The sequence below is a fragment of the Falco peregrinus genome, chromosome Z (assembly GCF_023634155.1).
Source record: "Falco peregrinus isolate bFalPer1 chromosome Z, bFalPer1.pri, whole genome shotgun sequence".
Taxonomy (NCBI): Eukaryota; Metazoa; Chordata; class Aves; order Falconiformes; family Falconidae; genus Falco; species Falco peregrinus.
Window position 1 is genome coordinate 22,424,044 of NC_073739.1, and position 16,743 is coordinate 22,440,786.

The 16,743-nt window shown below is 38.9% G+C and overlaps 1 protein-coding gene across 3 annotated transcripts in view; it reads left to right on the forward strand.

Moving 5' to 3' along the window:
• PGGT1B (protein geranylgeranyltransferase type I subunit beta) overlaps positions 1-16,743 on the forward strand; it is a 38,724-nt gene that overhangs the window by 7,117 nt on the left and 14,864 nt on the right. For all 3 annotated transcript variants that reach the window (XR_008744728.1, XM_055790474.1, XM_055790475.1), the window contains exons 3-5: positions 7,086-7,153; positions 13,034-13,185; positions 16,597-16,729. Coding sequence is in view for 2 of the 3 variants with exons in the window: in XM_055790474.1 (XP_055646449.1) it covers positions 7,086-7,153; positions 13,034-13,185; positions 16,597-16,729 (353 nt within the window). In the remaining variant the exon portion in view is untranslated. The remainder of the gene's footprint in view (positions 1-7,085; positions 7,154-13,033; positions 13,186-16,596; positions 16,730-16,743) is intronic.

A 16,743-nucleotide genomic window follows, 5' to 3' on the forward strand; every position in this document is an offset into this window, starting at 1 on the left:
CGCAGCCGTGCTCAGATTGGAAGGTGCATAGTAGATCCAAGCCGGAGAGGGAGCTCGTGTCCCTTTCCTTGACAGAAGTCGAGGAGATGCTGTTTCTGTGGGCTAGTTGGTATTGCCGACTTCTTTCTGTGGCAGCGCAGGTGAAAGGCTAGTAGTAGTGGAGGAGTGGAGTGGGTGAGGCACCTGCTGCTTTATGGAAGGTGGTGCTGGCGTGTTAAGTGCTGCTGTGGTGATAGCTCCAGGCTGGGTGCTAGAGAAGAGGTAATTCCTGTTGCCAGTCTGTAAAATCGTGAACATGCGCTTTGTATGTTGGATGGTTTAGAAAGAAAATCGTGTGTTTCCTTATATCTAATCTAATTACGTATTACAAATTAGGTCTCTTCCCCTAAAAAAAGTTTTATTAAATGAAAGCATTTTTATTAAGTATGCATATGGAAGTCAAGATTGCTGATGCTTTATTTTTACAGTTATAAGAAGATCTGTTCTGGAGACTTACAATCAATCAGATTCAGCCCAGGCATTAGTTCTATTAGATCTGGGTTTCCTTGTGTTATGTTCCAGGACTGATTATCGAAAATTAGAGGATTGGATCATATGATTATTCCCACAATGTTTTTGATCATGAGGAGATTCCTGTCCTTTAGCAGTAAAAAAAAAATCCAGGGTGTACATGCTTTGGTTTTAGGAGTTAGTAATTTTCTGATCTTTATCCCAGTCTTCAGGAATGTATTCTGGAAGAACAGTGAAGATTGCAGGAACAGAGAATGGAACAGGCATTTTTTGTTTGTTTGGCTTTGATAGTATGCAGTAATTCTCAGGGGGGACTTAGCCAGTGTTTGGAATAGTCCCATTGTCAAGAGCCTCCTAGGGAGGGCAGTATAAATCTCAGCATGCAGGTGTGGAAGCTAACACTCCAGGGCAAAGCTGAGATGTGCTGCTTTTTCTAGCTATCATCCCATCATATAGCTACAGCAGAGTAGTTCTGGGGAGGGTGCTTTTGACAGTGCATTCTGTGCTTTTAAATTATCAGTCTCTCCTTTTCACCAAACTTCCCACCAATCCTGATCTTTATATGACATGTAAAAGCGCTGTTCTTCTTATTCTCTTACGCTTTTGGTAATAAAACTACTCTGTCTGGTCACTTGACTGCTAAAACTTCAGCATTATTTTTACTCTTCTTTTTTCCTTTGTCTAATGGACAATAGATGGTGCAAAACGTAAATGATACAAAAAGCAGCAAGTTGGTTATTGGATGAAAAAATGTACAGAAGGGAATGTATACCTTCCTGTAACATCTACTTTCAATAAATGTATTGATTTTCACTTCTTCAATTCTGGGTGTATGCAACGTTTGTTAACTGGTAGCCTCCCAGCAGTAGAGCTCTAGCTCCCTCTTTAGCCCCTTAGAAGAAGTAGCTGACTCTGATAGACTGCAACAGTGAAGTTTTTTGTTTCAGAATGCTTGTGCATCTCTAGTTAAAGAGAATGGTTGCTAGCTTGATGCATCAGAATCCTGCGAGGTAAAAAAAACCCCACAACTTTACTCTGTGTTGAAAGAAAGATCCTATTGCAGCTTTTTTTACATGCATGCTGGTAAACCTCTCATTCTGTGGAAAAGTGATTTTTAAGCATCTAAATTACAACACTGTTTTACAATATAGTTTCTGGAATGATGAATTCCAGTAATCTTCCCTTAAGTATCTGTTGTATTTAATACAAGTCTTTTTATTTGTTTAATTAATTAATTAATTTTTTATTATTTATTTAATACAATTAATTTTGGCTCTGGGACTGAAAACCTGTTTAAAACTTACATTTTAAATTGGAATATATTTTTACAGAATCTTGGGATTTGTTCTTGATCATATCACTGTTTGAATTCCTAAAATGAGGAGCAAGACAATACCCGTAATTCTCATCAGAAAAATAAATTTCTCTGCTGTTCAGGTTTGTACCTCCAAAGGTTCCATATCCATAGCACTTCAGTTGATTTTTATGTAAAACACTTTTTTAAGATGGAAAATTCACTATTTTTTTTGAGAACTACTGCTACCTTACAGTTGCTTTCCCAATGGATGGGAGACAGAGCAGTTGATATTCTGAAAAATTACTACCTGATAATTTTTATCAGTGACTATTATCTTAGGTGTACTGGCTGGGATATAATTCATTTTTTCCATGACAGCCTGAATGCTGCTGTGTTTTGGGTTCATGGTTAAAACAGTGTTGGTAATACACTGGTGTTTTAGCTGTTGCTGAGCAGTGCCTGCACAACGTCAAGGGTGTCTCTTCCCGCCCCGCCCCCCCCTGCACTTTTTCTCCCCCACCAGATACAGCCAGGGGACACAACCAGGACAGCTGACCCCAAATGACCTGAGGGATACTCTGTACCATCTGCCATCGTGTTCAGCAGTAAAAGCTCCAGGAAAGGAGAAGGGGGGTGATGTTTGTGGTTGCGGTATTTGTCTTCCTGAATAACCCTTGCATATGCTGAGGCCCTGCGTTCTGGGAAGTGGCTAAACACCTACCTGGCTGATGGGAAGTAGTGAATGAATTCATCCTTTCCTTTGCTTGTGCCCACAGCTTCTGCTTTGCCTATCAAACTGTCTCTGAATCTGTGAGCCTTCTCCCCTTGTCTGTTTTCTTGCCCTCCAACAGGACAGGGATGTGAGTAGGTGGCCATGTGAGTGTTTAACTTGTTGGGGTCAATCCACCGCAGCAGGGCATTACAGAACCTGGTAGAAAATTCAGAATTTGGTGGTTTAGAATACTGCTTAGATAGGGTCTCACAATATGCTGTCATAGTTTTAGGTAACATGTTTGTGTTTACTGGTATGTGATATGTGTGATGGTTAATGAAAGCTCTATTCAAAGTTTGTAGCCTTTGAAATTTTTATGTGGAACTAAAGCTCATGAATGCAAAGTGGTGACATCTTGATCTTGCTTAGTAAGAAAGCAGATACATACTCTGTGAGCCTAATTGAAATGCTAAAAGTTAAGACCGTTCAGGATAGAATGTATTTTTTCTGTGGGTTTATTGTAACTGTGATTCAAACAAATAATGTGCTTTAGGTACCATAATTCCAGCTCAAATGTTGTAGAGATAGACTCAATACCAAATCTAATTAGAAGGAATGGCATGCCACTGATGCCTCACACAGAAACCTGCCATCTTTAGCTGAATGCTTGGTCTCATTGCTGTCTTCTGCTTATTTGAAAGGCCCCTGCATTCTGTAACTCGTGCAAAACAGTTTGGCTTTATATTTCATAGATTTGGGGTATTGTTACTTTTCTTTCACTTTTAGTAAATGCTCTGCTTAGGTGCATGGCTAATACATGTTTCTGTTTTGTGTGCACTGCAGAAAGACATCACTGTGTTTGCCTTTAGAAAGAATCTGAAATCTTGCATAAAAACTTTATTCTTTTTGTTTTTTTCATTTTGAGGAGGGTGGTGCTCTTCTACAAGCTTTATCAGAAATTATACATGTTTAGACTAAGACATACTTTTAAAAGTGTTACTGAAATTGGAAAAGGGTTGACAAAAGACCCTGTTTCAACTGCTTGTTCTTAAGATTCTTGTCAGAATAGAGCTTTACTGTTTTTCCTCTCATAAAGCAGCTACTAGACAGAATTTCAAAATTGTTTTAACTATCCCATGTTCTTGCAGGTCACATTTAAAACCAGTTCAGCACTTTTGAAAGAGTGAATCTGGAGCTCTGTACTAAAGTAATCTAATTACAGACACAGTGGGGGCAAGCTCCTTGGCTATATTCATCCACCATCCTTCTCCATAGAAACTGACACTTGTTTGACCCTGCTTGAGAGCTGGTTTAGTTTGTTCAAGTGGCAGAAAAGCATGCATTTATTTATCTAACAGAAGGTTAGCTTTGTGTCATGTTGGTGAGCTGTGGTGGCTGGAAGTGCTATGCCAGTCCAGGAGAAGATTGTACTTTTTGACAACTGGATGCTTCACTAGCTTTGCTGTACTGAAGAAATGGCACCAAAAGGACTAAGGCAAATTGCACTAAGGCAAATTTCATTTATGGGTTTGAACCCCCAGGACCTGTGCATAGCAAGCTGAAAACCATTACACCACATCCGGGACCTAAAACTTTCTTCTGCAGAGTCTAAATTTAGATTTGTTATAATGGTTCTTTCTTGTTTACTTGTGTGTCAGTACTGAAAAAAAATGGATAAAATGTTGTTGACTGTTTTTGAGATCACTGTTACATATGAACTTTATAATCATGAGTTTCTTGAACAGATATACGAATTTTCCTCCAACATAACATAACATTCTTTAATGGCTACATTTGAAGTATTTATCTGGAGGCATAATGGACTTCCACTTTAGAGAATGCAACTCTGCATTTCATGACATATTCTGGTGCTTTGATTTATAAGAATAATTATTTTTTTAACCCTAGTTCAGTAAGAATTGCTTATACTTACTTTTATCTGAATGTACTGACTGTGTCAGCCTATGTTAAAGCTGTGTTGTTGGGGTTTTTTTATAGTAAAATTTTAAAGATGTATGTAAGCTTGCTTCTGTACTTAGCAAAATGAGAAAAGCTTTGGAACCAGAGGAATGCATAGGTAACATGAATGGGAAGAAGTAGTGGTAAAAATTACCAATCTTCCCATGCGAGAAAAATCATAAAGACATAAATAACAAAGATTTCCTGCCCATAACAAACGAGCTCCCAGGATAAGCCGTCTCTGGTCATCACTTGAAGCTTTGTTACGTGTCTTAAGGACTTTCTGGCCTGCGCACACACGAGTAACGTGATTTTCTTCACAGGGAAGTTTCAGCTCTTCTGGTTTGGGCAATGGGTCAGTTTTCTTTAGTTCTGTTTCAAATGTGAAAAGCATTTCCAGGTATGTTTTGTTCTGCTTGCGATAGTCACGCAGCAGTTAATGAAACATTTATTACTTTCTGCTCTGTATTAAAATCTTTTCAGAAGGTGGTTAAATATGCTTAACTCTGAAAGTGAACGCCAGGTGGTGCCACTTCATAACTGCAGGTACACTTGGTGTTTCAGCATGCTGCAGCCGAGTTAATCATCCCAGCAATTTTTTACAAGGGACATAAACTATGATTATATCCTTTTTTCGGGGTTTTTTTGTGTTTTTTTTTTTTCCAATGAGGATATGTTTATTTTCTAATTTCTGATTCTGACAGTCTGTTGTTCAGGAAAGTAGGCAGGAGTTTGACTGGCACTACTAAGCTGTTACGTAAGGTAAGGAGTTCAAATATTTTGCAATAAAATCGCAAAACCAGCTTCACAGAAGGTGAGGTGATGTGCATAAACTGGAAGACAGTGGTTTTTCCCTAATTCCCCTTTGGTTCCCATTTGGTTTTGAACTTGTATGTTGACAGGAAAAAAATATTGGAGAGGTTACATCGAAGTACTGGAGTTAGAAACAAGCTGTTCTCACTTCCTGTTTTAACATTTCCTTTATAAGTCAGCATTCTGGTTTTTAATACAAGAATTTTAATGGAAATTTAGCAATTCACTTGTAGAGCAGAAGGTCTAGGAAACATCTATTGCATGCACATTAATGGCAAAGGTTTTTTTGTTTGGGGGAGGGGATAAAATTCCCTCTAAAGGTTGTGCAGTATTAAGGGTATTGAAAAGCCATGCAGTTCTTCTGTTTCTCCTAGGAGCCAGTGTGTGAAGTCTAGGCTGGGAGGTCAGAAGTCACTGATGTAAAGAGTCACAATAGATTTTAAATCAATGATAGCAAAACAGCTAAAAATCCAGCATTTTAAAATTACCAGTGCTGGTTTTTTAGTTGGTAGCTGTTTAGTAGTACAAGAGAAGTTTTAAAATATTGCATGAAAATTGAACAGCTAAAGGGAATAATAGATCCTGATTTCATTCATGTACTTTGTTTTTAATTTCTTCTTTTCATAGCAGCTGTCAATTCAGAAGCCTACCAAAGTGACCTGCTAACAGCACACTGCATTTGGGTTTCATACTGCCATTTCTACCTTGAAATAAATTGAAGTGCTTAGACTAGTAAAAGCTTCTAGCTTAAAGGTTGCATACATGCAGAATTTATTTAAAATTACAAGCTGATGTTTTGATAAATTATATCAGAACTGGTAAGACCACATTGCATAGTGATATTTTTAGGACTTTCCACTTAACTATTCTTGTTTGGTTAGTCTGGTGCAATTTTCCCTGATCTCCATGAGGATTTTTAGATTGAAGGCTGAAGAGCTGAAAAAAAAGGGGGGGAGGGTTGGGGAGAGAATTTTGGAACACCCAAGTGCTGTTGAGTTACAGCAGTCATTAGACTTTCACTTTCAGAGGCTGAGGAGAAAAGTAATTGATTTTTGCTATGCAGAAGCAGATCTGAGCCCTGCAAACCTGTGCTTACCTCTAGACAGTGTGTGGTGCACACTTGTATATTGCTTGCTCAGGTATTTTGACATACTTAAAACAAGTTACACTGAATCACTAACAGAAACGTTTGACAGCTAGTGTTCTTGTATACCTGTGTTTTGGGTGAGAGAAAAATGGCTTCAATTAAAAATTTGCCTTTCATACCATTTTAACTATTTCACTCTGACAATATTGAGTTTGATCACTGCAAGCTTAAAACTGTGAACAGTTTGTTTGTACTTGTACATGTTGCAAAGTATCTTAAAACAATTCTGCTTGGAAACAGATGGTATTACCAGGCAGGAATCCAGAAAGGAAAAAAATCTGTTACCTCAGGGCACTTTTCCAGGGGAGCAATCCTTTTTTTTTTTTTTTTTTTTTTTTTTTGAGCATGAAAGGCAATTCTGTGCTGATATGAACGCTGTATTTCCACCAATAAAAAAAAAAAATCTGCTGCTTTGTCATTATAGCAGAAAGTTTGCTTGTGGTTTCCTTTGTTTTGGTTTGTTGTTTTTCTTATTAATCAGAGTGATAACAAACTGAGGTCGGGAACATACTGACAGACACATGCAAACTCTAGTAATAACTGTGAATAGTGTTAAACTAACAGATCTTGATCTGGACTACAGAGTTGTGGTTTATAAATGAGTGTTTCAGCAAAGCAAGTTAGTTGAGTCTTTTTATCTTTTCCAGGATCAAACTTGAATCGCTGTGGATTCAGAGGCTCTTCATATTTAGGGATGCCATTCAATCCCTCCAAGGTCAGTTAACTCTGTGTGTGTGAAATATTTTCAATTACACGGTAAATGATCTTGTGTGTTTTATAATGTTAACTGCACAATTACAGAATATCTGGAAGGCATGGATTTTTGCACTGTTAATACACTGAAATGTTTGCAGAGTTTTTAAGAAACATGCATAGGAAACGTACTATACTAAAATGGTACAATTTCCAGAGCAGTGAAGAAACTGACAGAAATTGTCTCAGTGCATTCTGCCCCTTCTCTGATCTGTTACTGAAGTAAGGAAGCTTCTCTAACTCAGGAACTATTACCTGGTAGAGAAGGGCAGAATGACTCCTATTAAGTGAAGCAGCACACGCTGTTCTTCAGTATTCCTTTTCCTGTGATGAGACATGCATATTTGGTTGTACCTGGTATCTGATCAAACATAGGCAAGGCCTTGTTCATCCCAGTTTGTCATGACTGGAAGAGAGGATGCTTTGAAGCCCACAGAACTGAGGTTCAAGACAGAGAAATCTGTGTATGAAAAGAAAGTGCCCTTAATACAGGAGAGAAAAGAGGTTCGCAGAGGCTGCTAAAGATGGTGCAGAAGGTCTGATATGGTTGGAAGAGGGAAGCCGAAGCCAGTGTGTGGGAAGGGCTGCCCAGGGAAGTGGTTGAGTTACCATCCCTAGAGGTATCTAAAAGACATGTAGATGTGGCACTTAAGTACATGGCTTAGTGGTGGACTTGGCAGTGCTAGGTTAATGGTTGGCCTCTATGATCTTAAAGGTCTTTTCTAACCTAAACAGCTCTATGATTCTAAGGACTGTGAAAGAGACACAGTAGTTTTGTCTGGTGTTGGAAAGTGAAGAGTCAAATCTCACTAAAGTGTGGATAAAAGATCTGGAAGAGCACTGAATTATCACCAAGTATTTTATTTTTGTAGTGGACAGATAGCAAGATTTTACATATAAATGAATGAATGAATCTTCAGATCTGAAATTGAAAGCAGGGATTGACATCAGATACCCTAATAGCTGTAGCTGAGTGTAAAAACATTTGAACTAACGAGTATGAAGGTAGTGCAGCAGCCTGTTTTGGCCTTATTTTTGTTTTACTCTTTAACAGCATAACTTTATGCTTCTGAACAACTTGTAGGAATTTTAATCTACATTGGAATAATAACTGCGTATACCTTTTAGCATAGCAAGTCAGCCAAGTACTCATAACAGTAATATTCAGGGGTTGGGCTTTCTGACAAGGGGAAAAAAATTGCAAAGAGTGGTTTTTTATGTTTCTACACTGGGTTGCTACAGCAGCATGTGACAGGCAAGGTAATTTGTCTCTTTGTTTGCTTTGGTATTTATTCTGTTTCACACTACAGATTGTGTCTGCAGTGAGCTCACACTGTAGTAGCAAGATGAATTCATAATCTGTTTTAATTGGAATTAGCCTCAGTGGCAATCCAACCACCCACTGAGCTTGAAGGAAAAAAGGAAAACTTCTGCTTAAAACCTTAAGCAATTTAGGCTTATATATAGTGGTGACTTACTAGGATGCTTTGTTAAAATGTGAAGACAAAATAGTATGAAAGAATTTCAGTATAATTGTGTAAAAAACCCATACAATTATTCTCAGAAGGAAGATGGTAAGTCATCTAAAGTAGTTGAGGTTACTGTTGGTGGCATAACATTATAAGCATTGTAAAATGAATAAAGATATAATTTTATCAAACTGAGATGATACAAACGTATCAGTCATGTTTCCTGAAAGGTTTGGGTCGGAGCTGTGTGGTGTATTAAATCAGTTTGTGCTTTTGGGAACCTTTTTCAAATCCTCTCCAGTTTATAAAGCTTGAGGAGTGAGTTATGGATGTAGTTCTGAGCTCTTGTAAAGGCCCCTGAAAACAAAAAAGTCCATGAGATTGGCAAAGCATCATTATACCTTCCCAGTGCTTTCCAGTGTTTTAATTTAACTCTCAACTTCCAATAGTACATGCTTCATACTTAAATATTCTCTTTTCAGGAAGTGTGTTGTAACCCATAGGTGTCTTATAATGTGTTAGCCAATTTGCAGAAGGGACAAAGAGGTGGAATCATATAACCTGTGGACATTAGCTGCAAGGCTATTATCTCTAGAAAACTGTTTGCAGGATGTGCTTTTTATTCAAACTTGCAATACTTTTTTCATTGCATCTACATTACAAGGATGAGAACTGCTTGATTTAGTGGCATACAAAGGTTTAAAGTATTTCCAGCACTGTTGCCCTGAAATGTTCTTTAATAACTCGGGAAGACTTGGAATTCCACTGCAATGACTTTGAATTATGTTTAGGGTCTTGTCATTTTTCTTTATTCATCATTTTATAATGTTCTATTAAATCTGTGTCTTGGAAAAGTATTTTTTAAAAAGCCTGGAAGTGTTTGGGGTTTGCATTGACAATTACTATTTATTACATGCCACTACAGTGTTTTCATTCTTGAGATATGAGAAAGGTACCATACTGGAGGTAGCCAAATGTCCTCTGTCACTAGGGACCCTTCAAAATAATAGAAGAAAGCAAGGGTTATATTAGAATTTACAACTTTACTAAATTGTTACCAGGATAGCTCATTTGGGTTCGGTTTGGGGTTTTTTTAGATGTTACCTTTTCAATGTTTGATGGTGGTGTTTATGCAGATCGTTGGGACTTTATGAAAAGGCAAAAACATAGCCACTTGACCCTCTCAGCGCACACAACCTTAAAAAGTCTTAACTGTAAATTAAAGCTAAGAGTGCTGCTTCTATCACTGCATTTAAACATGAATCATTTAAAATTGGATAACAGTTTTCTGAAATGGCTCCAGGTTCTGTAGTCTCTCTTGATTTGGTGTTATTGGAGTTGAAACTAGCTTTTCAATTTAGGGGTGAACAGTCTCCTTAGTCTTTTGGATGAACCTAGGTCTTTTCAATCTCTTAAAAGTGTTACAAATCAGTTTTAGAGGCTAGATTGAAAGCAAATACCTGGAACTTTTATCCAAGATGTCAGTAAATAACATATGTTTTCACTTAGGGAAAAAAAGATCTGTTTCATGTTCCTGACATAGCATTGTATTTTCTTGAGGTTCAAACAATCCATGCTTGTAACATGGGTGCCTGGTGTGAGAAGAAAGTTTTTTGAAAGTGGGACCCTGCCTGTGTGGGAATATGTTTAGTATTTAGTTTAGCTTTCTTTATTAGTGTTTGGAGAGGTCTTGCCCATGCTTCTGCAGCAGAGAGGGTTCCTTAGGCCTCTCTGCAGTGGTCAGCAGGAATTGCTGGTGACCATGAGTTATGTTTAATTAGCCTTTCTGGATAATGTGGTAGGGAACATCATCGCATCACTGAACCAGATTTAAATGTTTGAAAGCTTCCCCTCAGCTTGCATCTTTAAGTGTTAGTTCTTTCATGGAAGGCTCAGACTGCGGAGACCATGACAGTAACGCCCATAGAGTAGAACCAGTTTACTCCATCGCTGAGATCCAAGTTAAATCTATTTTCTGTGTGACCTGCAAACATAACTATCCCAAAAGGTAAGTGTATAGAGAGAACAGGACCTGGACATATCCCCGTTGTTGTCTTCTCAGAGTATGTCTGCACCAGTGTATTGGTTCCGATCAGCAGAGAGCACTTTATAAGAGCAGTTTAATGTGCTCGCTTCAAAAGAGTGAGACACACAAACTGGGCTCCTTTTGAATAGAACTGAACCAGAAGGGGCACTCTGAATGAGCTTCTCCATTAGTGGGCTGTCAGTCCATGGAGCCAGACTACAGCTGGCAGAAACTGTGGAATGCATACAGTGTGCACACCAGTACTGCAGTACCTACTGTTGTGCCTTCCAGACCCACACCTGTTGCATTACTTCTTCATGTACAGATAACCTTCATTATGTGTATATTTCTTCTGATGGATTATTTTTAAGTGTTTAACAATCCATCAACAATTAGATTGAACAGTTGGACAGAAGGTATTCTGAAAAGAAGATATTTGGTTGATAGATTGAAAATCCCTGAAATTGATACAATAAACCAAATTGTTCCTTCTGGGATTAGAGCCTGGCATCCATGCAAGTTAGAAAAATATGTTTCATCGCTACAGTAGCTTTTTCTAAGCTCTTTGAGGGTGTAACTGTCCTCAGTGTGGGGTGCTCTGTGGGCAAGTCTGTCCGGGATTGGTGCACCTCTTCTACAAGGAAAGGCTGAGAGAACTGTGAATGTTCAGCCTGGAGAAGAGGCAGCTTAGGGGAGATCTCATCAATGTATATACATACCTGCAGGGAGGGTCCAAAGAGGTTGTAGCCAAGCTCTTTTCAGTGGTGCCTGCTGATAGGACCAGAGAGGCCATGGGCACAGACTGAAACACTGGAGGTTTCCTCTGAACATCAGGAAACACTTTTTCACTGTGAGGGTGACTGAGCACTGGCACAGGTTGCCCAGGGAGGTGGTGGTCTCCATCCTTGGAGATAATCAAAGGTCATCTGGACATGGTCCTGGGCACCCAGCTCTAGGTGGCCCTGCTTGAGCATGGGGTTGGACCGGATGACCTCCAGAGGTCCTGGCCAGCCACCAGCACTGTGTGTTTATTATGTGTGTGTGACCGGGGGATGCTCAGAGCAGGAGACAGTGATGGGGGCACTGGCAACTCAGGGGTAGGAGTGGGAGTTGTTGAGAATGTGCACCCTTCTCAGCAGAGAGTCCAGAGCTGGAAATGAGGGAGAGGAAATGCAGCTCTCTGTGCCCACTCCCTTGTTCTCCTGCTCTGTTGCATAGCTAGAGCTTTTTCAGTGCTGCCCCATGCACTTTCACCTTGTTTTCTGCCTCCCTTTCCCAACTGTGATTCCCTAGTGTAACAACAGTCCCTTGCTGTCTAGTAGGTAGTAAGTATTTTTCTTCCAATTTTTCATTAGAAGCAAAGCTTTTTGGCTTTGGAAGTAAATGTGACTTGCCTGAAAAATACCAATTACACATAACGTAATCTTAAATTTGGGTTTATATTGCTTTTTGCATGTGTTTTTGGATGAATTGCAAAATAAAGATGGCAACTGACTAGGCAGTAATGCTAGTAAAATGTAATTTAGAAACTGGTTTGTTTCTGCTACTCAGTATTGAAATAGCTTTCATCCTTTTTAAAATAGTTGTCTTCTAGTTGCTCCAAGTTGAACCATCCCAAGTATCCACAGTCATCTTGTTACATGTGGTTTCTGTTTTACTGAAGTGGTACAGTCCAGGATGTTCCTGTAAAATACTAGAAGGAAAAATAATAATTTTAGCACAGCCGTGTCAATCCCCGACCCATTATTGTGATTTGTATCATGTGACTAGCCAGCATTTAACTCATATTTTAGCTTCTCAGTTGATACTTGCCATGTAAATACTTTGTTTAAGCTTTGATTATTGTTTTAGAATAAGAGATGAAAGTAGATGAGAGGCTAATGTGGTATTGCTTCAATTGACAGAGAGATTACTAATAATCCCTCACACCGCTTCCTACTTGTAGATCATTAGATTGTAAAATCTTTGTTGAAGGGACCTCCAGAGGTCTGGCTGTTTAACAATACTCACCCAGCTGCCAGGAAGCTAATGCCCAGTGGTGTGTCAGGATAAGCTTAGGTACAGGTGAGCACATCCCATATTTTTGCTTAACTCCTGCATAAATACCACTCTTGGCAAAACTTTTTTCCAAAAGTTCCTACTGAGCAACTGTTCACAAGGGTAGCAGAGCTGTGCAATAGCTGGGTTTGATTAGAGAAGCTAAGTGGGATGCCTTCTGTTTAACCATAATGAGTGAAGGGAAAAGAACTTTGTTTACCTCTTAATTTTTTTAAGAAAAGAATGCTTGACTGTAATGTTGGATCTCAGGATGTTTAAATATTTTTATTTTTTCCCCCTTTTTTTCTAGGGTCTGGGTATATTTCATCCCTATGATAGTGGTCACATAGCAATGACTTACACAGGTCTGTCCTGTCTGGTTATTCTTGGAGATGATTTAAGTCGAGTCAATAAAGATGCCATACTGGCAGGGCTGAGAGCTCTCCAGCTGGAGGATGGAAGGTAAAAGATATTTTATATTCTGCAACTCTTCAGAAGGTTAATAGAAAACTCAGATGTGGAATGAAACATAAGAAATGTGGGTTTCATGAAAGTAGCTATATAATAGTTTTCTTTCTATTAGAAGATATATTGGTGGGTAATCAGTATCAGTCATAGAACACATACTAGTTTTCAGGACCAAACAGCACTTCGTATGTAGATTTGCTTTTATATTGTAGAATGATGGTATTTGCTTGTAACTGTAGAAATTTATTACTGGAAAGTTAATAGATTATTTATGTCTTGAGGATAGTAGTTTTTCCTGCTCGGTCCTTCAGGTAAGTGAACTTTTCAGTGTTAATAGTCTCTGTTTTTTGCAGGGCCCTGGAACACTGCTATGATGATATTTTCTGTTTTTGTGGGAGGACGGACTTTAGTTTTGGGAGACTCAGGATATCAATATACAGAATGAATTAGGCTATGTGTTACATGTAATAGGAGTATGATATTACTAAACATAATTTTGGAATCTGTCCTTTTTGCATGCATTTTTTTTTAATACATGGTATTGTACATCTACATCTATTGGTTGGATTTTTTGGTTTTTATGCTGGCTGAAGCTGGTAGCTAATGAAAACTTCTGCTAGTGCACATGAACTGTCTGAAGCTGGTAGCTAATGAAAACTTCTGCTAGTGCACATGAACTGTCTGTTGTTAAACTTTACTGGGTGTCACTTTTGAAAGAGTAATTTATGAAATGCAGAATCATAGATACATTGTTCCTTAAGGAATTATTTTTCACTTCACAATGAAATTGCTGTCAGCCTTTAAGAGTTAAGAAAGCTTTTGTTTTGGTCAAATGGCTCTGTATTGCCTTAGACATGTGTAATGAAACTTTTTTGCTGTAACACAACTAGGAAAATGCAGTGTTTGTGTTTTTAGAAAGAAAAAACAAACACAAACCTCCAGAATGTTCAGACTGTAAGTGGTGAATATGAGCTACATGCAGTACAGTTTTCTGTCAGATATAGCACCAGACTGACGTGAATGGGCCAGGTCCTAATGCATGTGTACACATATACATGTATTTGTTGATCTGCTACAGTTTGCAGTTTCTTCAAGCAAGAGGTGCGTGTTCCATTGCTCCATGCATTCCTGTTATATGTCAGACCATTTTTATTTTTAAAGTATATCGGAAAGGAAGGAGTTGATCCCAACTGACTAGCATTTTGAAATGGTTACTTGTCATCTTGCCTGTTTACAGTAATAAGCCACATACAGTTAATCTCTATGTTCATATCTTGTGTGTTTTTAATGTACAGACTGATCGCTCTTGCACATGATCCTATATTTTAGATTCCGTGCTAAAGAGTGCCAGCTAACCCTATAGGGAGAGTGCTTTGCACTGCTATAGAGTTTTGTGTTGGCAAGAGTCAATTTCTAGTGACAGACATTTTCATACCTATGAAAATCGCTTTTACTGCCCAAAAGGGGAAGGATGTGGGAAAACCAGAACTTGAGCTAACATCTTGTCCAGATGGAAACCAAGTAAGTTCAGTGAGGGAAAGATATATTTTTCTGGTGTTATCCCAGTATAAGTATGCTAGTCTTAATTAATAAAAGAAAGGTGTGAAGAAACAAATATTAAAATTTTTAAAATAAAGTTAATTGAAATTATATTGCCTTTTTTTACATTATGGATAAACGTGTATTTTAATTTCTACTTTACCTTAGCTGAATGTGATTTGAAGTATCTGGATAACATACAATGCAGTTGTCATCTGAGGACGGGTGAGACTGTAAACCACAGTACTGGCACATGTTAAGAGGTGTCCTTATTTCCCAGAATGTCCTGTGCCATATCCCGAGAACAAGGGCGTTCACTCCTGTCTGAGCTGTGGAGAGCAGGGCCTGGCACCGTTGAGGTTGGAAGAGATAGAAGTATCTTTCGGTAGGCATTGGAGGGTTTGTTTTGCAAGAAGATAATGGGGTATATAGTTGAATTGCAAGGTCAGAGAGGGAGTCTCATAGTACTGATAGTCCCATATTTTTTCCTTCTTTTTGGAAGAGATTTGGCAGGTGGACTCACCAAAATACTCATGTGCTGCCTTGTTGCAAGTGGTTAAGTCATCAAAATAGAGTGACTAGCTCTTTGAACGAAATGGAGGCTTGTCAGGCAGCAAATCAGAACAAACAGTTAAAGTTTTATTTATTGTTACAGGTAATTAAACTTATTACCTATTTCTGTTTATCATAGAATTGTTTAGGTTGGAAATGGCCTTAAGATCATGAGTTTCAACCATTAACCTAACACTGCCATGTCCACCACTAAACCATGTCCATAAGTACCACATTTACACATCTTTTAAACACCTCCAGGGATAGTGACTCAACTGCTGGCCTGGGCAGCCTGTTCCAATGCTTGACTACCCTTTCAGTGAAGAAAATTTTCCTAGTATCCAATGTAAACCTCCCCTGATCTAGCTTGAGGCTGTTTCCTCTTGTCCTGTCACTTCTTATGTAGGAGAAGAGACCGACCCCCACCTGCCTACAGCCTCCTGTCAGGGAGCTGCAGAGAGCAGTAAGGTCCTGCCTGAGTCTCCTCCAGACTAAACACCCCCAGTCCCCTCAGCCGCTCCTCATCAGCCCTGTGCCCCAGCCCCTTCCCCAGCCCCGCTGCCCGTCTCTGGACACGCTCCAGCCCCTCAATGTCCCTCTTGCAGTGAGGGGCCCAGACCTGAACACAGGATTTGAGATGCGGCCTTACCCATGCTGAGTACGAGGGAACAATCGCTTCACTAGTACTGCTGGCCACAGTATTTCTGATACAAGCATCCAAGCCACAGCATCCATCTTCATTTTAACAGTCTCTGAGAGAGCCCAGGGTCGTACCTAGATAACCCAGGTATAACTTTCAAATGTTTGTAGAGTTTGCAAAGATTGTAGCCATAAGAAATGAAAAACTGGATTGAAGGTAATTTTCACTGTTTGCATTAGAAATGGTAGTCACAGCAATTACATTTATGTATACATAGGACACCAATCTTGGAAGCTGCAGTCAGGAAAGAAAGCCTTGTGAGCTATTAAGATTTCTAGGAAGGCAAAAAAACCAGTAAATGTTAAAAAGGTAAGTCATACATTGGTATATATTGTCGTAAGTGAGACTGTAAGCATTGATGTCTTTGAAAAAAGACCAGTGTCATTACATTGCTAGAAATAAAGTTACTCAGGTTCCTAAATATCCATGTTGCTTGGCTTAGAATCACATCTTCTAAAAACAAAATATAGCATCATTTTGGGATATATTTATGGGAGTACTGTCAATAGAAGTAACTATTTTTAGAGGAAAAATTCCACAATTCCTTGAACTGCTCTTCGTGTTTTCTGACATAACGGGCTATACAGTGTATAATGACAGAAACTTTCTTTCAGTTTCTGTGCAGTGCTGGAAGGAAGTGAGAATGATATGAGGTTTGTGTACTGTGCTTCCTGCATCTGCTACATGCTCGATAACTGGTCAGGCATGGATATGAAAAAAGCGATAGGCTACATTAGAGGAAGTATGGTGAGTATTTGCAA